Source organism: Haliaeetus leucocephalus, unplaced genomic scaffold (assembly GCF_000737465.1).
Source record: "Haliaeetus leucocephalus isolate CR32 unplaced genomic scaffold, Haliaeetus_leucocephalus-4.0 Scaffold964, whole genome shotgun sequence".
Lineage (NCBI taxonomy): Eukaryota > Metazoa > Chordata > Aves > Accipitriformes > Accipitridae > Haliaeetus > Haliaeetus leucocephalus.
In genome coordinates, this window is record NW_010973400.1 from 3,903,374 (window position 1) to 3,923,926 (window position 20,553).

Sequence of the window (20,553 nt, forward strand, 5' to 3'; positions counted from 1 at the left end):
GTTTCAGAGATGAAAAACTCTTGTCCTGCACTTTGCTCTCATCTTTCTCAGGGGACATGGGTCAGGGAAGGCACGTGGGCTACCTGAGCCAAGGCTCCAGAAAGCTCTAAATCTCCCACAGGTCCTGCATCATATCTGTTATCCCCTTGCAAATGTCCCATGTGCCCTGGAGTGTCTCAGTGCCTTAAACTTAGGCAATTGAATCCTGATCCCTCATTTCATATCTGAAATTAGAAGCGATGAAGGTGAGGATGTCCGCCTCTCTGTTCAGCAATTAGGTAGGAAAAGGCTTGTACCACAGACTCTGCCGCTCACACCACAACACAGAGGGCTTGAGTAGGAAAAGAAGAAAAAGTGCTCTGGAGGTGCTGCACACACTGCTTCCCAGCAGTATTGGTGGGAGACACTGGACTTCAGTGTGAAGAAGCCTCGAATGCAAGTAGGTTTTGAGTAGGAAATGTGCCTGTGTAGAGTGACTACCCTGTCCTAGAAAGGAGTCAGTCCTGCAACCTAAGCAACATATTTTCCTCCAAACAGATAAAAGTAGGAAGCTATTTGTACGAGATCATATTGCAGAGGAATAAGTACAGGGATCTTATCTTGAGAAGAAGGGCCCTAGAGGACTGATCTTTCACCTAGCATACAGGCAGGTCATCTTCAACACCTGCTTTTATGAACTATTATTTCAAAGGACACTAATACCTAAGCAGAATAGGGCACACTACTAGTAAAAGAGAAGAATGTCTCAAAATACATCATGTAAAGGCTGTTTTCACAGGGGGGCAAAGTGAGTCAAAACACAGCACAAAGGCAATCATTTGCAGACATGTAGCAGTGGATGTGAGAAAGGAACAAAAAACTGAAGCAAAACCAGAGTAGTCTGAAAAACACTTGCTTTTTAGTCCCCTTACCTTAAGAATTGCCCAAGAAACTAAAGAGGATGTCTGAAGATAAGTCTTTCTGTAAGCATATATTTGAGTTTGTAGAGGACAATGATTATGCAGCCATCTCATGTTATACTAATGCAATTTAATATATTCATTTAGCACCTTGCACAATCTACGTGTCCCCAAATGCATCCTGTATTCAGTTCATGTGGCAAGGTTTTGGTAGCAGGGGGGCTACGGTGTGGATTCTGTGAGAAAACACCAGAAGTTGTCCCCATGTTGGACGCAGCCTGTTTCAGCTGGTTCTAAGATGCACCCGCTGCTGGCCAAGGTCGAGCCATCAGTGATGGTGGTAGCACCTGGGATATTTAAGAAAGGGGAAAAACTACTGTGGAATAGCAGCTGGAGAGAGGAGTGAGAACATGTGAGAGCACCAGCCCTGCAGACCCCCAGGTCAGTGCAGAAGGAGGGTGAGGAGATGCTCCAGGTGCCGGAGCAGAGATTCCCTGGCAGCACATGGTGATGAAGACCACGGTGAGGCAGGCTGTCCCCCTGCAGCCCAGGGAGGTCCACGGTGGAGCAGATCTCCACCTGTAGCCCGGGGAGGACCCCACGCCGGAGCAGGGGGATGTGCCCCAAAGAAAGTTGTGACCCCATGGAGACCCCACACTGGAGCAGGCTCCTGGCAGGACCTATAATGTTGAACTGGGTCCAGTCTCAGATGAAGGTAGGGAAGCATGCAATTCTTCTACCAGTGACCTAACAAGATGAATACCTGGCAGTGAGCATTATCAAAAGCTGGGCTTGAAGAAGTGATAACGGCCATGGGGAGAAAAGGGAAGTCCTGGAACAGGATCCTGGAAAGTCAAGCACTGGTTCTTCTGGCTAGGGAAGGCTGCACAGAGAGACTTCAGACGTAAGAGCTGGGAAGTAAGCATTGCCATCAGCGAAGATAAACGAAAGGAATGAAACATGGGAATTAAAAAGACGATATAACTAAGAGAAGCACTTTGCTGCTTGGGCCAAAATAATCTTTGGAGGGTCTATGGGTTTAGGCTCTTAAAACTAACAGGGAACCTTAGTTCAAATTCTTAAAATACAGAAAACACGGAATACGGTTTCTTTAGTGAAGTAATATATTTTATCTATCATGGATGACTGTTCGCACTTGTAGTGAAGAGGTTGAGGGCACTTCATGGACGGACTGGGACTTCAGATGTAATCAAAGGGGTGAGATCTGCAGGAAAAGACAAAAAGTAATTAATTTAATACATGGAGCATATAGTACAGTTCTATTGTGTAATTTGGGATGACTTTCAGGCTGATTCCAGGAACAAGAAACGAAGCAACAATAATTCACCCAAATATCTCTAGAGGCTGCAGCAGTACCCAGCGAAGGAGGTGAGGGGGGGAAACTGGAAGGGCAGCGAGCTGCATGCATGCACGGTACTCCAGTCTGCGTCTTTCTCAGCCCCAGCCAGGGATCCTGGGACTACTGAGCTGGAGGGAGACTGGGGCGAGAGAGTAGAGGGCTTGGGTCAGAGGTGGTCTGAAACAGGGCTGGGAGGTGAAGAGAGAGGGGGAAAGGCTTGTGGAGAAGTGGGAGGCATGGGGCAGACCCTCAGCGGTTATACAGAGACAACATCCAACTTTCATCAGAGGGCAATGTAACACTGCCCCGGAGTTTTTAGGCACCCTGGTATCAAAATGAATATTCAAATGCAGAGACTGGAACCTTATAAATGTGACTGCATTAGATTTAATATCTAGAAATTAAGCTGAACCCGTTTATAACTGGAGACTAAATGCAGTCTCCTAACAAGTCTTTCAATTTCTTAACTACAATTTCACCTAGCAGCTGCAAATGTTTTTGGGACCGCTGGCACCCATATAACACAGCGGGACTGAATTTCCCCCAGTGAATTACTGCCGGTACAAAGTGCTGTCAGGGAAAGCACAAAGAGGCCTCAGCTACTTTTCTTATGGCTAAAGGGGATTTGGAAGTGTTGCCAAATGCCCTACATAACCTGCAGAAAAGCTGGGCCATTCTGTATGCCAGAAACGTAGACTGGTCTTTGCATTTTTGTTAGGCAGCACACATTCATGGTTAAGCATTCATGGGAAGCGGCTTTCCCACCTTGCAAAAGTTCTTGCCATTTCAAAAGTTTCTCCATTCTCTGCTGGAATGAAAACGAGAACTTTGCATTTTTGTTTCATGAAGAGCAAGGGAGAAATCCTTCTGCCAGGAGAGTTCACAGCCTGGTGTTCTCAGCCCTCAGTCGTGTGGAGTGAGTCTGGATTATCACAGGGTACTCTCAACTATCTGAGACAAGTGCTCTGACCTCTGTACTAGGGTCGGGTCTGATTTAATGATTATTTACTTATACAAAGTGTTTCCACTTTCCAGGCACTGACATTTTCCAAAGGAAACCCACTTCAGAAGGGTGATAGGATTCATCTCACCCACCATTAGTCATCAGGGATGGATTCCTTTGCAGCCGGTGGAGATCAGCACATCAGAAGAGCAGTTCATCACAACTATAATGGAATGGGATCAGCTGCTCCCCAGAGGTACCCGTTGCTCTCAAATGACCCCCTCAAAGGAGTCCAGAAAGTTCATTTTTGGACACCTAACATGAGGTAAGATGAACACGGCCATCTGAAACGTGGCTGTCACAGAGGATGGGCATGCACAGTCCCTTTGGCCTGCTCAGAGGGATACCTGCCTGCCAGGCTGCCCTCTGCACCAGACAGCGCTTCTTCTCTCTCTTCCCCTTCCCTGCTGCCTTTGGCAGAGCAGAGCGGCCGCACATGGTCCTGACAAAAATTGCGACCTCAGGAGAGAAGCTTTGGATCAAAAACTCCTTCTGCCAGTTTTTCAAGGTCTGAAAAGAACCCCTTCATTTTCAAACCACAATTTTCTTAAGCTGGAGGTGATATAGGGGTGGTGGCAATTGGGGACACCATTAAGTAGACTGATCTTCAATACATGGAAGTATAATCTGTCCTGAAAAATCTGATTTTCAGGGACCAGAGAATCAAGGTCATCCACAGCGTTTCCTATTGGGTATTCAAAAATCCAGACACCTGAAATCACCAGGCACTTAAAAACCATGTTCCTGAAATAGATTACTCTCTAGATGTTTGCTAATCACCCTCATCTTTTGTGCTTTCCTTACAAACAGAAGAGTATGTACCTGCTCTGTTCTGGTGGGGATTCTGATATTATAATACTCTACCTTCAAAATCAGCAAAGATGAAAAGACTGTCATTTTTAAGGAATTTTTTCCAGTGCAGCTCCCTGTGGGTCAGGAATGTATTCCAGCCAACACCTGGGCTGATGTAGCAGTTGCAGAAAGAAGAAAAATTTCCAGTGACAGATGGCTTGTCCCACTGCAGGGTGTCATTTCTGCCTGTTGTGTAAAAATATAGAAGTAATTAAAGCTGATCTCCAGTCAGCCAAGTAGTGTTACATGCAGAGCAAATCTAGCCTGGCCTCTCGGCTTTCAACAATTTTCTCCAGCTTGAGCAAACCTCCGCGTTTCTATATTTCTCCCTGGCGCACTCTGACTTACCATGTACTAGTTGGTTTGGGTCTGTAGTAAAGCTAAGGCTGAGGGACATCCTGTGGATTACATCGGGGTCTTGATCCAAAACAGACAAGACAACTTGTCTGTGTCCAGCTGGCCATTCAAGAAGGCCATCGTTCGGACTGCTGCAGAGATGGAAAGTAATCCCCATGTAATTCGTGTAGGGTGATGAACTTCTTCCGTGAGGATACAGCTGTAAAGCAAAGGCATAGCCTTCCGAGCTGTAAAATACAGGGCTCATGATATAATCACCCTTTGAAGTACTGTTAAAAAGGGATGTGAAGTTTCTGATGTGCCAGACGTTGGTGGGGCAGTTCGTCTCTGTCAGGCTGGTGTCATCGATGGCAATCCCCCCCGCAGACTTGGCTGGATCTCCTCTGATGCCCTGAAACCCATACCGGAATTTGTTTTGGACGCTGAAGGGAATGCTGGCCAGTTTCCAGTGATGTTCTCCGTCAGCTGAAGGGGGAAATACATATATGTGAGAATGGAAAGCGCGGTACTCAATCCCAAATCAAGCTGTGTCTTCCTCAAGCGCCCTGTGAGCCGTTGGTTTGGATGGAGATTGTGTGATGCCCTGCACCCTAGCTAATCTGGGAACAGTCTTAAGGAAACCGCTCTGAGCCAAATTCTCTTCTCATGGGCACTAACTCTGGAGTTACTCAGCTGAAGCAAATTACAGTTAGATTTACGCTGGACACTTGAGCAAACTTTCATACAATAAACCACGCCAGTGTTGTCTCGCATCAAAGTTGCCAGCGCTTCAGCTATGAAACCACACTTTCACTTACCTGTAATAGTGTGCAGCTTTTCCATCCGTCTAACATTTCCAGTTCCATCATCTTTCTTAACCCAGATAACTAGCTTATCCTGTGGACTGCCATTTAACCTGTAGAAAAACTGAAGGCATTTTTCCTTCTTCCTTGGATAAAGGATGCGAGATTCCAGAAGAGCTGACTGACCAGCATGTCCAGTTTTTGTATCTAAGTGCATGAAATATCCTCTATCTAGGAAGCACAAAACACAGTTGTGTGAAAAAAGTTTTTGATCCATTCACTATGAAATGCCAGTGCTAAATAAGCTTTAGTGCAGTTTTCACCTGCCTGAGCTAGAAAGTTATTTTCAAAGTTATTTTCAAAAAAAATATTCCAATAGGAAAGAATCTTCCCTGAATTGCAAATCAGTATTAAAATGAAAACACATTGAAATACAGCTTGCAAACTAGTGTTTAACTGATTAAACGAGCACACATTTGGTTCCATTCTTTAGAAATTAAGTACAAACCGTACACGTGCCAATCCTGCCAGTGTGTGCAAATGTAAGTGTATGTACTTGGGCAGGGATTTTTTGAAGACAAACTAGGAAAGTATTGGAAGGGTCCTGTTAGGTCAAGACCTTCAGCATTCTGCTTTGCCTAGAAACCATGCCCTGTAAGCCTTTTATCAATAGATCAGGCTTTGATATTTTCATGATTTAAGCCCCGCCAGCAGCTAAGCACCACACAGCCGCTCGCTCACTTCCTCCCCGCTGACACAATCAGGGAAAAAAAAAGTAAAACTCGTGGGTTGAGATAAAGACAGTTTAATGGGACAGAAAGGAAGAAAAATATAATGATAATGATAAATATAATGATAATAATAACAATAATACGATGACAATAATAACAATAAAAGAATTGGAATATACAAAAGTGATGCACAATGCAATTGCTCATCACTTGCCGACCAATACCCAGTCAGCTCCTGAGCAGCAATCCCCCCGCCCCAGCCAAGTCCCCCCAGTTTATATACTGGGCATGACATCCCATGGTCTGGAATACCCCTTTGGCCAGTTGGGGTCAGCTTCCCTGGCTCTGTCCCCCCCCAGCTTCTTGTGCCCCTCCAGCCTTCTTGCTGGCTGGGCATGAGAAGATGAAAAATCCTTGACTTGGTATAAACACTACTCAGCAACAACTGAAAACATCAGTGTTATCAACATTCTTCTCATACTAAATCCAAAACGTAACACTATACCAGCTACTAGGAAGAAAATTAACTCTATCCCAGCTGAAACCAGGACACCTATAAAAGTAGCTGAAGACATTTTTGCCTTACTTCTGCTATGGGTAGAGAATTTATTAACTTCCAGCCCAATTACTTTGCATCAACTCATGCCTTCTCTTGCTAATGTGTTTGAAATAACTATTTCTTTTCTTTCATCGTTAGTCTGCAATTCTGTCTGTGGGCTGGAGAGATACTTATTCTTTGATCTTCCTGGTTACAAAGGCTGACCACTTGCACCCTCATCACCTGCATCAGCCCCATTATGTATATTCCAATTTTAAATCAGCTTCGTGAACACAACTGAGCAAGTGCATCAGCTTCACCTGATAGCCTCAATTCATCCTATCTCTGTAGGAAGTGTCTCTCCTGACAGCAAGGACATTTTCAAGCTGCATCATACTGGGGGGTTCCAAATACCCTGTGGCTACATCTATAGGTTTGCACTTTTCTGTCTGTCTGGGAGGCGACTGATGCAAATAGCAGACACGGTATAGAGAACGACTCTGAATTGCCACCTGAAGCCGTTCTGAGCTCCACTGCTGTTTCCAGCTACATGCCTGTGCTTGGATGTGTTCCCATAAGCATCGCTGGCCTTCTGCAGTAAGTTCCCCTACAAATACCCAGTAAAGCTGCTTATTTTCCAATAACTGCTGACGCATTTGCTCTCAGAAAACTTCAGAAGGCCGGCTACTTAAGTTTTAAACATTTTTTTCTCCCCCCTCGTGGAAGCTGAGCAGTTAATTATCTGTCACCAGCCACAAGAGGCAGGAAGGTGCTGTCAGCTCCCCAGCCACATGCTCTGCCACCCACCCAGAACCTTTACAGCGTCAGCAAACCGCACACCCTGCAAACTGCAAGCAAACAGCCCGTCAAACAACAGCCAAACAGACTTGTTCCTCTCAAACCAAGAAATTGTCTAACGATGGGACTTAAACAGCACCCCTGTTCATTTTGCTCCCTGCTCGGAGGATCTTCCAAGTGCTGGTTTTGCAGCGCGCCTTTCTCCAGGCGCACATCTGCCCTCTCAAACCCCACACGTGATGAGAACAGGAGCATCCCCTCGCCCTGCCCGCTATGCGTCTGCTCTCCTTCTCACTGACAGTAAATTTGGTATAACTGCAGGATCCCCAAACTGTAACCAAACACAGCGTTAGGCAGCAAACACGATCTGTTACTGCCAAAAGCCATCTGTTACTCCCTCCTCCCTGGGCGCAGGTTCCACAGAAATGGCTTTCTTTTCTATTCAGTATTTTTTTCCTCTCCTGCACCGTGAGACACTGTTGTGACTAACCACCACTTGTGTTCTGGGAAGCAGACGTGCCTAACTGTGACCACTTGTACACAGACCAGCAAGACTCATGCTAAACATGACTTTCAAAAGAAACTTGTTTGCTGGAGGATTTTTGGACTGTCTATGTGATACTCCTCTGCAGTGTTTCATTTTCTCCCCACTGCCTCTGAAAACAACAGATCCTACTCGATTCCTGTGTCCTGGCAGCTATCAAAATACTGCAGAACTCCATACAATCATATTTGTTCAATGTGTGTTTAAATCAGTGCGGTTGGAGCCAAAGCCTCAGTCAAAAGGACCCCATGCAACAGTCTCCTTGGAAGAGGAGAAATCACTGCAGGTTTGCTTCTCAGATAATCCTTCAGCCTCCCTGTGTGGTGTGGCTCGAACAAACTTTGAATTGCCAGCAGCTACACCCTTCTGATACGGCTCTGCATCACACAGCAACCCCTCCCTTGAAAAGTCTTCCGAGGGTGGTTTCCTCCTGCTCTGTGACACATTGCTGAAGCTCAGCTTCCTATTTTAGCAATCCTGGTTTTGTTTCAATGTCAGAATTTGTCTACAAACAAGATTTGAGTATTGTGACATTTGCTTATGCATGTCCTTCTGCGGGGATGCCTCAAGTGAACTCCTGTACAAAGGGAAAGTATCTTTCAGCTTTAAACAAAAACTAGAAAATTACTCAAAATCCTGTAACATATACATAAAAGGAGGAAAGTCTCACCTAACTAAATTCTATGGAGTTTCACTAGAGTCACTTGTGGCATTCTGGTGGAGCTCCCTTCATTTTAATGGAGCTACCAAACAACTTATAGCAGCTAAGTCTCAAATGGTCATTTCTTCATGAGATATTACAATGTAGGGAGAAGATTTAAAGAAGGATTAAACATTGCAAATTAAAATTATTAGCCTTTCTAGCTGAAAATTCAAGAGTCATGGTTAGCATGAGGTATACAGTGATTAACATTAATAGAAGGGTATTTCTAATGTCTTATTTATCTCTGTATGTCTTCATCCTCACATCTCATAAAAGCATGGTAAAGTTTAACGACCATCTAAAACTACACCTGTTACCTGCACAGCTTCCCACCAAAGTATGGTCTTCATCTCCTGGTTTGCTCAATGTGTGGTCCCATCTAGCACCATCTTGTCTACTTTGCACCATCCCACAGATATTGATGTATTCAAAGGAGCACTGGTCCAAGAAGGTGAGGCTCGAAGCTGCCGGGAACAGAGTAACGTATTTTACCATGTCTATTAATATCAAATAAAGCTCTCACTGGTAACCCCATTCCAGAGTGTTTACATACAGCACTTAACATCAGCAAATATGTTCTTAATACAACTGAAGACTACACAGACTTTCACATCTACGTCTCTGTTACCACACATAAATGATGTTTCCTCCTGAAAGAAACATCTTATAACTTTCTCCCCTTCTCAGCTGAATATTTCCTTGTGGGAACCAGCTTGGCCCCTACGTACTAGTTTTCCCTTTCAGACATTCATCATGTTCTCTAAGCCCACCTCGAATAGGCTCTGTGGCCCATTTCTCTCTTCAGGGTGTAAATCGGAAGTAGTTCTGCTGAAGCTAGAGGAAATATTCAGATGTATGTTAACACAGTACATCAGTCCCATACAGCATGTTGAGTATTTACTTTCATAGCTTTGCCAGTGGAGCTGGAAAGCACAATTATCGCCGTCTGTGCTCCTGACCTCAGTTTTCTTATCAAACATCACGTAGGCAGAAAAAAGAACTTGAAATACACTGATTTCAGAGAACCCAATTCCAGACTACTGTTTCTTGAAGATTTTATCATCATCAACAGCACGACGATCATCATCCATGGAGGAAACGCTAACTATTGCAAGTAATATTACAGAATAGTCCATGTGAATGAAAGGCATTAGACGCTTGATTCACTTCAATGGTATTCTATAAAGAAATGGGGATCTGGCTACCATGGAGCTTGCTGCTGCATAAGAACTATAGTTTCTCTCAGCATTGTGAGAGGATCCCAAGGGTGAATTGTTCCTGCTCCTCTCATGTGACTCCATCCATGTTATCATGAAGCTTGAGTAAGGATTTTCAAATACGTGTGTGAGAAGAAGGACTTACTGCAGTTGTACATGCGGTTCAGCTTCAGTAAGTCAATCCTGCTGAAATCCAACCTCTGCCCAATGATCTCATTAAATTCAGGAATTTTTGTTGTGATGGAAGGAACGTTGCTATTGATGTTGAAAGAATATGGTCCATAGTGCAGGACCGACTCATAATCATATGGGGTATTGAGGTCATCGAGGAAACTGTCATTGTGTTTGTCAAAGGCATATGCAAAACCTAGACAAAAACATACACAAGTGATTAGGTAAGACCAGAAATAGAACTTAGCACATAACATCTTTTCAAAATGCTTTACCTGTGACTAAATAATGGTCCAATTGTCAATATGTAGGCAGCCATTCTCAAACAGACACATTTTAGCATAGGAAAAAAAGGGACATGCATCTACAGATGATTCTCAATCATTTCGGACCTGCATCATACCTTCAATAATTTCATCCCACCATATCTGAACATAGTCATCGCGATCCATCCTGGATTGCTCATGGTAAAATCCCAGGGCATGCAGGAGCTCATGTTCCACTATGGCTTTATAGTCACATCTCTCTCCTATAGACACTGTCTGGCCACTCTGAAGGTCCCCCACAAAAGACCAGCACCTGTAAGGCAAAGACTTAGATATTGCACCCATTTTGCATAATACCTTCTATGATTTGTTTCTACATATTAACTCAACTGCAAGATCAAGGTAAAAGTAAAAAAATAACATTTTTTAGAATTTCCCATCTGAGTTTTCCAGTCTTGCCCAGACTAGATTTGCAATGCCAGAATACAGAGCAACTTGTACCTTCAGCATCCTGCCACAGCCTGGCAATGAGTCCCTGTCCCAGATGTGATTGTCCTTGTTTCATTTTGCCCTCCCTGGAGGGCAGTGCATGCATGTTCTTCAGCTGGATGCAGTTCTTGTAAAGGAGGTGGTGATGGCAAATGCTATTGCTCTTCAAATCTGGGTAGCCCCAGCTCAACCAATATAGGAAGGAGAGTAGCAGAAGCTGAGCAGCACAGGAAAGTACAGCAGGTGCCTTATAACCTCATACACTGCATTGGCTGTTGTTTATGTGTATGTATTCCAAAGCACCTAAGTAAGTGGTCCAATTTTCAAAGGTACTGAGCAGCCTCCAGTGAACTCAGCTTGCATTGGCTTCCCTGGTTTGGTTCCTAAATACCAATTTAAATCCTAACTTTGCATGTCCATTCGGAAGTAATTCATCACTGTGTGTGTAAAAAAAAAAAGCTGTCCAAAAATGCTGTGCACCCATCTCCCCTCACCCAAGGGCAGATCTACACTGGATTCCTAGACACAGACACTAGCTGGTGTCACCAGCTCCCTGATGGTCCTTCCCAGCAAGCAAGGAAGTCCCCTAACTTCAAACAGTCACAGTGTTGGCATCTGCCACTGAGTTAGCTTCCCTGGCACCTCTACAGTCCCTGGATAGTAACAGGCATTTGGGATGTGAGTCACCAAACCTATTTTAGACTTCTATGTTAGGTGAGATGGTTTGTAGCCTGGAAGAGTCACGTCCTCCCCACTGAGCACAAGAGCAACCCACTGTGACCTGCACAGTGGTAGAAGTTCGTGGCTTCAACATTTGGTCGGGTAAACCCAACCATGCTGCTGAAAGCAAGGAAGAAGCTACGTGCTAATGCCAACACACTAGTGACATACCCTGCCCCTAACCATCACCAGGAGGAAGCATTTGCTTGTTTTCCCTGAAAGGGTGCCAAGAAAGGGATTAACTTTAGTATCTAGAATGCAAATGGAAATAAAATAGTCTTTTCTTATATTAAGAGAACATCAAAATGCAGATAATACCTTTGGTTAGTCTGTTTGCATTGGTTTTATCTCCAGTGTAATACAAATAAGCTCTGGGACAGAAACGTGGCTCAGGTATTTATGTCCTTTGTACTAGCAAGAATGAAAATGAATGTCTCCTGAGTTAGAAAAACTATCATATCAAACAAGGTGGTACAAACCAGATCGTTAATACAAAATTACCCGTCCAGCTTCTCAAATTTCAGGTAAGTCGGTTCCCCTTCATAGGGCTTGAAATCAACACAAGACTTCAGCCTGAACATTTCAAACGCCTGCAGGATAACACCTTTAGCATTCAGATCTGAAACACACAGCAGAGGGTAACAATAGCAGTTGTTCTGCTTCTATAATATTATAAATATCTATAATTCTAGATAGAAAGTATGAACAAGCATGCATTAAAAATATGAACATGTATAAAAAATATCCACTTGGATGAAAGAGCAGGAAGCTGTTAGCAGAATTCCCTGACTGGCATAATTTTGGCAGAGGCCATAGGGAATGATAATATCTTTCATTAGACAAACTGATAGTGTTGAAGCAAACAAGCAGGCTTTTGGACATCCAAGGCATTGCTCAGGTTTTGCTGGGTAATTTTATTGCATGATACTATATAATTTCATGTATTGTAAACTTTGAGCTCAGGGCTAGTAAATACAGGAAAGATCCATGGGATTCTAACACTGATTTACTATTAGTTTTTACTAGTAAATTGTTCAAAATTTAAAATAGTGCCTAAAATTAGATGCAAACAAGAAGGGAGAATGCTCTAAACATTTTTACTTATAAAATATCTGCATTTCCTTTCTGCCTGTACTGAGCCGGGACTGTAAAGAAGAGAGAAGGCATGAAGGGTGCAGTAGATCAACATGCGTGTTCTTGAGATGAGGGTTTCCTGAGTGCATTATCCAGAGATCTCAGCCAAATACACTGATACTAGTTAAATCAGCATCCAGCTGCTCACTGGGGATGTGACACTGAAAACAATGCGTGCTGGGGCAGAGTTACGTCGCTCTGTCTGGCCAGCAGTAACAAGAGCACTAATGCAGCATAACTCAACAGCAAATTAAACAAAAGCAGCCCGGAGAGCTGGATAAAAACAGAGTATATCTAATGCAAGTAATACAGTGTTACCATAATAAAAAGTCTTATTACCCAGGCTGTCAGCTAGGATATAGGGGATGGGAAATTTCCATCTGTAGGAGCTGTTTCTCAGAGCATTCCTCTCCAGCTGTTAATGAGATCAACATGCTTGTGTTAACATTTTAAGCCCAATCTACACTCTTGCTGATGTTCGTTTAGATCAGCAGCACATACCGGTAAGATAATATCACCTTCAAAAAGCTTCCTTCCCATTTCTGAAATGAGATAAAAAAACATTTAGGCCAGAGTAACATAACAAGAACTACAATATGTTTTTTTCAAAGACCATGCAAACTATCAGGCTGCTTCATCAACCAACCCATTTCTCTTTAAACAGCAACTGCCCAGAAACAAGGAAACAAATAACCATTGCCTTACTATAACATGCCAGTCCTCCATCTGCAGCTAAGGAGGATTTCGGGTTGAATTAAGATTTCCATAACAATTTTGTAACAGCTGCCCAGAGAAGATGTTATTATTTTTCCCAGGCTTGTATCCTGAAACAGCTGTGGACTTCTGAACATTGTAGTTGATATATAGGTGGAATGGATTTGTCCAGAAGTTAGGCATTTAATAGCCTAATTAGTTAGCTAACCTAGGCTAATCATCTGGGATTCCCCACACGCTCAAAGGACAAAGACAAGGATTCCGGAGAGGGAAGAGGTTCAGTCCACCTTTTCAACCACATAAGCCTGAACCAAGCTCAGATTGAAGCAATTAAATCTTTGTGCTAAGTGTCTCAGATCCCTTTACAGCTGTGTGTCCATCCAATTGCCAAACATAGGTGTCTGGTGCCATTAGAGATGCACAAGGGTATCCAAAAGATCCACATGGACTGGTAGATACAGAGTTTGAGACTCCTTTCCTTTCTAGAGTGGTGCTGGAGGGGATGGATTTGAACTGGCAACAGACACCTGTGTTTTAAGCAGCTGATCCATATCTTCCAGGCTTTAAAAACACAGCATTCAAGACTCTTATTTTATACCTTTATTTTTTTAAGGTGCCAAATTCCCTGCTCAGAGCTGGGCCCAGACACCAGCCACTGTATAGGCCTGCTAGTGTAACGTTTTCATTTAATGCCCTCGTTTAAGCACAATCCCTCCATAGACAGTTCATCTTCAGATCTTTTGTTATAGAAATAACTTATATTCCCCTCACATACACATGAAGAGAAGAAAAAAATGAAAACAAAAAAACCCAAACCAAACAAAACTCCAACCCTACACCATGGTTTCTGTTCTGTCAGCAAAACCAGAGGAAACCTACACCAGAGCATAAAGAATTTATCAGGCAATGTCAGGAAATGAAAACTTGCTCAAGGCAATGCCACTGAAACCCTGGGGTGGAGATGAAGGTACTTAAGCTTGATATCTTGGTCATCAGTCATGCGAAACCAACCAAGTCACTTAAGATAAACACACATCAGTGAAGCAGAAGTTGAATTAAAGCCACTGCCAAGGTTTCTCCAGGAGACGTACTGCAGAAGAGTGCAGTGGGGAGGGGTGCAGGTTCAGTCCAGGGGTTGTTGACCCTTCCCCAGGAGCACTTGAGTGTGGTTCCAACTTTAAGATTAAGATCCTGGGCTTCCTACAAAATTATCCTTGTGGAAGTTTCCTGGCCTTTCCATCTTCCCTTTCCAACACCAACCTTTTATGGACTTTTCTGTCCTCTGCCCTATGCCCTGCTCCTGCCCTACCATCTTCTCTGATTGCTACCAGACTCCAAAGCAGAGGTCTTCTCCCTTCTCTCCAGAAGTACCTGGGGTTCATCCCCCACATTTTAACTGCCCTGCCCCTGTAGCCATGATACATTTGGGATTTTTCTCACAGAGGAGGGAGCTTTCAGCCCCCTCTGGTGCCAGCACATCTGCCAGACTTGTGGTCCCCAAAGGCTAGCTCAGGTCTCAGTAATAATTCAACACTCTGCTTGCGTACTGTCCTGACTTACCTGAGTTTATTTCTGGAATGTCCTTTCTAAGCTGCCCTCCATCAACATCATGAGCTATCAAAAGAAATAATACACCTAAGTTAGTGATTAAATGACATGAGTTGATATAATTCACCATTTGATGACTGATAGACTTCCACTAACATAAAAATATTACGTCCTTACCTCTGTCTTCAGCAGAGCTTTGGATCTGAAACATAGAAAGTACAGTTTCAAAATCACAGACAAATGAAGTGAAATCTCACCCTGATCCCAAGCCAGAAAATGGAGAAGCAGGTGGGAATACCATAAAGGCAGAGGAACAGGTAATCAGTGCTGTGAAACAACATATCCTCCAGGAATCCATTTCAGAAGATCATCTGGTGCTACCTGCCAGTGTAGATATAGTGTCCTGCAGGTGAATAGCTTTCAGAAGAACTGATAAGGATAAGCCATAAAAAAAGTTGAACTTTAAAAGGAAAAGCAGATTTTAACCTTATTAAATATTGTCGTAAGCCAACCCGATAAGCAATCTGCCTCCTCATTTTATAACTATTCTTAGCATATTAACCCTTGTAGCAATTGGGAGCTATTGAACTATTTAAAATTCCTGTGACTTCTTCAGAGATAATCTCACTCTTTTCTTCTGCTTTACAAACCATCCTGTCATGAGACTACCAAAGCTGTTGAGTACGGAAGTAACAACCTCTTCAAAAGAAGAGGCTTATGGTCTGCAACCTGAATAAACCACTTTAAGAGAAGGTTTGCTTGGTGGGTGGTTTTTTTTTTATTCCTGGAAACATCTCGGTAGATGTAAACAACTTTTTGTTTTCATCTGGTTCTATGGATAAAGCATCATCTTTAATGTAAAAATAGCGTTACTTTTGTAATCAACAAAATGCCAGCCATCAAGTTCTAGCAAAATGTGTGGGTTTGGGTTTCCTCAGGAGATCGTGAAGACTTTGTCTCAGAGTAGGAGTACAGCGAGGGGTCCTGGTTTGGTCCCACTCACACGCCTATGAAGCCATGTGCTCCCAATGTTTTGCACGGGAATCCCACCCAGGTCTTTCCCTGTGAACACAAGCCACCTTGAGAGTCCAGGGTCTCTACAGCTTGCACGCTCCATACCAGCGAGTGCAAAGGAGGAGTTAATCCACACGCTTCATCAGCATCTTTCCCCCAGAGGCATGGTCACAAACCATCCCATAAAACCAGGGCCACAAGAGAGGAAACCGACCGGATTCACCAAAAAGCAACCATCAGTTCCCAGCCCACCTGTCACAGGAGCAGCAGAATGGGGGTGACAGGGAGAGAAATCGCCAAATCAGCCTCCTGAAACACAACCTGCAGGGGAAGAAAATCCACTAATGGCCACTTGGCACGAGCCAGCCCTGACTCCTGGACTCGAGGGCACAGATCGAAAAATAGGAACAGATTTGCCTCCTTGCCACCCAGTCTGTAAAAGTTCCACCCTCTTTAGACATGAAGGACATGGCAAATGAGATACAGAGAGAGAAGTGGGTGATTCATTAAATGCTGCTTCTTACTGATACCTGCTGCGGGCCAGCGGCATTGTGTCCAGCGCCCATAAGGTTGATCATCACACACACACACACACAAGAAGAGTCTGATCACCATCACAGTTTGACGATTTCATTCAGGTCTTGCAGGTCTGAAGGACCTGGAGATCATCTGGTTTTACATTAATTCTTGCATTTTTAAAGTCAGAGAATTGGGTTGTTTTCCTCAAGCAATTCTGTTTTGAGCTTCCAGACAATATCCATAGACAATATCCATCCATAAGTGCAGCGACCCTCTCTAACATCATCTCAGTCAAGCATGACCAGCTTTAAATGATCCATAATATTTTTGAATGACTGCATCCAAACCTTGCTATGACATTAATGTTTTCTAGGCAATATGAATAATAAAGGGTGGTGAAGATCTCACTAGTATTTCTATTAAAAGCCACTGGGATATCTGAATGCATTTCATGGAGACATGTGGTAGGTACCACGTTTTGTTGTTGAGATGAACTCCAGGCGTTCTGTAAAAGCTTTTCAGTGTGTTAATGCTGCAGCAAGGTCCTTAGCAAAAAAAAATGCAAATAGGAGCATGTGATAATAATAATCAAAGAGTAGTGTTTGCATTCATATCCCCCAGAAAACAAGTGCATCATTCTGAAGAAAGAAAATGCTCTTGGTTTATTTCTTGTAGCTATATAGCTACTTGTGATTTCAACTTTTCCTGATTACACCACAGCATCAGCCAAGATCTAATTGGCAACTGTGGTCCCAATGTGCAAGGTCCAACATGCAAGGTCCTCTACGAACCCAAAGTGTATAGGCAGTCCATGCCCTACAGAACTTAACACACCTTGCTTGTTAAAAACCCCACAGTTTTCAGGACTTAAAGTCATTTGGAAGCTTGAGGGTATTTCAGTGTGGCGGGAAACCAGCATGGTCCAATCCCTAAAACACTTCACATTGCTAGCAGATGAGTTTTGAACCCTGGCACATGGACTCATGCTTATTTTTGCCCTTTTCCTCTATATGCTTCAACTTAAACCTTTAAAAGAAAGCCTTGCTTTTCCTTCAATGCCCTCCCCCTACTATGTGGATCTTCAGTTACGATTAAGGCATTACCATTGGGGAAATTAACACGGATTTCAGTGCCCATGGAGAATCAAAATGAACTCCAGTTTCCAGCATCTTGGTTGAATTTTGCAGCTCCTGGACTCTCAGATGAAAGAGGACAGCGACTCCCCTGTTATTTGCTGAGCGCACCCCTCTGTGTGAGTATCGCAGGTGACAAAGGGACAGAAGAACCCAGGTTGTGAATCCTGACAGTGATCAAACATGGGACAGTCACTAAATGACAACATTGTCCACTACAGAAAAGCATCTACATTGTTTGTGTCACCCAACACAGCTCTTCTGAACAGAAATTCAGATACTGAAGACTGACGCTGATACCAGGTAAGGGAATACCCAGCACATCTACATTCCTGCACCTGCCCTGCTCTGAATAGGAGCAGCACCAAAATCCCCACCACCACCAGCTCTATAAACTCCCGTTCCCATACGCGATGCTCAGGGAACAGCAGCTGCTGACCTGCAGTAAGCATTGGTGCAACGACCTACTTCTCTGGCACAGCACTGCAACCCATGTTGGAGGATGGAATCTTATTACTCTCAAGATAAATTTAATGCCACTTCATATGATGCCATGGCTATTGTAATCATTGCATTTCAGGCATTTGCTGGCATGTGGATAAACACTTTCATTGTTTCTGTGGTTTGTATTGCCTTGGGTCAAAAAGAAAAACTTTAATGAGAACTTCTTGCTGTTTCTGGGATGCCCCAGATTTGGTATTTGTGCATCTCATGGGTATATTCCTTTCTTTCAATAATTTATCCCTGGTGCTTTTATGTTCACCCCATACCCCAACCATTTGCAGCTATTCAAAGCTTTTTAAATTCTTCCAGCTTGTGGGTTTCTGCCTGTCTTTGTGGCTTTTATTGTATAAAAATTGCAAATTTCAGGCACATCTTCTTCATCTACCTGAAAGTTAAAATGTTGATATTTTATTATAAAAAACAAGTAATTTAATCTCTAATGCAACTCTCCAGCCAGTATAGATGATAGAGATGTTCTATCTTCACCATCCAAGTTAAGAAAACTTCATTAAAATTCTTTGAACTAAATTATTATGAGTTAAATGAATTATTATTATCATTTGATTTAGATAATTCTTTGAGCTAAATTATTGTAAATAACAAAATAATTCAGAGCTAGTACATGGGCTAACTGCAAAAGGGGAATAACAATACTGCAAACTTTCTAAAAACACTCCGGTACTTGTTGATCGAAACTACTTAACTAAACAACACATTTATATCCATTTTGTTTCACATTTATTTCTGCTGCGGCTGTGTACTTTGTAATATTATGAGTTGTATCGCTATGTTGCATTGGTTTATAACTTATGCGTGAGTATGTTGATCACTACTATTCACTTGAGGTGGTTACTGACTCCCAAACCGCAATGCAGAAATGGCCTCGGGTTGGACAGGTGGGTTGGAGAGCCCACTTCCCATGCCAGCCTTACGTGTCCTCCCTCTGCCCCACTTCATGCAAAAACATGATTTCCCCTACTCTGTGTGACTCTTTTTCCCCTATAAAGGAGAGGCAGCCCTCTTGTAGGACAACAGTATGACGGACTCACTAATTTCTATGTACTCTCTATTAGAAATCAACCCAGAGGAAGGGTTTCTGCTCAGAGAACAGGATTGGCCCTGGGATGCTAATTTGAAAAGTTGAAGTGAAGGTGAAAAAACTTAGTTTGTAAGCTTTTTATTTTAAGGGTTGCCTTTTCTGCGGGCAAAAGAGCACTCCCTTCCCTTTTCCTCTCCATCCCCGCAAAAATGAAAGAGGAAGAGGTTAATGAGAAAAGTATAAGAAAGTGTTTTCAAACCATTAGCTTTCATTCTTTTCTGGCTTTTCCTGAAGTAGTAAAGCAAAAAAAATTACATAGATGTTGTTCCCCTAAAAAGAAAGGGTTTGAGTCATCTGATCAAAATTAGACGCTCAGAGCCCTTTGCCTTTAGCTGCAATTCAGATCAGATGCCAAACTCCACTTCCACAATAGGAGACACTCCTCGCCACCCACATTTCCCAAGGGAGGCAGATCTTAAACATCTCATCTGGACATATATCCACAGCTGAAAGGCCTTTAAAGGACCGGCACCACCACACCTCCCTTCTTTCCCTGCTTTTGCTCAATGCAGTTGATCCTTTAGCATGACAGTCCCCATCGCTTTCACAAAAAGACCACAGAAAATCCTTCTTACTCCCTACATCCCATGCGACATCATCCCTCAAAAGTCATATACCACAAGACTCAGCCGGCAAAAACATCTTCCAAATATTCTCACACAAAAGAATGCAGCCCCAGCAAACCATGCTGAAGACACCTTCTTCCATCTCCACGAAATCCCTGTGAACATGGTGCCCAACACAACCTCACCCCTCCCATGCACCAGCCCCATCCAGCTGGCATCGGAGGAGACAAGTTACAAAACACCACGGCCACAGTGCACAGCCCATATGCTGAAGTTGCTCTCTGGGGAGATGGGATGGTGTGCCCAGCCTGGAGGAAACTGTTCCTCAACTAGAGGACACTCCAGCAGCTGGCCACAGGGCTAGAAACAGGCCTGTTTAGTTTATCAGCATGGTAATAGGTGCTCTGTCCCATGTATGTCTCCACTTGCACTGTCACTACTTCAAGAGCCGGGTTAACTGTGGATGGAGTTGACATTTCACGTGGCTTGGAAAGTGCAAATGACACAAGGCAAAGCTGGAGCTCGACTCGTTTGCCCAAACGTAGGCATCTCGAGTCATCTGAGAAGTCCTAGGGTATCTGAGACATCGGCACAGGGTTGGGAGCTACAGCACAGGATCTTCTGGAGACCTGCAGGGTCAGCCTGGGTACTTGAGAACATCTCAAGTGGCATGAGATACCTCTGTGTAGACAGCTGAATTAGTCCCTGGAAATCTAGAAGAAGGAGATGGATCAGAGAGTTGTTGGTTGTGATTGCGATGCCCGAGTGTTGTGGCTGGGTGCGAAGGCACTCCAGAAGGACCAGGTTTGGGTAGTGGAGGGGAAGCAGAGGGGAGGGGAGGCAGACACATAAGGAGAGGGGAAGCAGACACGTAAAAGATGTCAGAAGTCAA

General features: G+C 43.6%; 2 protein-coding genes across 2 annotated transcripts; one reads left to right on the forward strand and one right to left on the reverse strand.

Moving 5' to 3' along the window:
• Positions 1 to 2,080: 2,080 nt before the first annotated feature.
• LOC104842153 (meprin A subunit alpha-like) lies at positions 2,081 to 15,167 on the reverse strand. Its single transcript, XM_010584283.1, has 13 exons — positions 15,125 to 15,167; positions 15,004 to 15,048; positions 14,839 to 14,892; positions 13,066 to 13,106; positions 12,904 to 12,979; positions 11,932 to 12,049; positions 10,359 to 10,534; positions 9,930 to 10,151; positions 8,885 to 9,031; positions 5,269 to 5,484; positions 4,463 to 4,936; positions 4,127 to 4,300; positions 2,081 to 2,124 (listed from the first exon to the last, which is right to left on the reverse strand). Exons 1-13 carry the CDS (start codon positions 15,165 to 15,167, stop codon positions 2,081 to 2,083), a joined length of 1,830 nt encoding a protein of 609 aa, XP_010582585.1.
• Positions 15,168 to 17,994: 2,827 nt separating this feature from the next.
• Positions 17,995 to 18,429, forward strand: LOC104842173 (taste receptor type 2 member 9-like). The gene is given in 3 exon segments (XM_010584310.1): positions 17,995 to 18,126; positions 18,128 to 18,176; positions 18,179 to 18,429. Coding segments are annotated over 3 exon segments (432 nt in total).
• Positions 18,430 to 20,553: the final 2,124 nt, after the last annotated feature.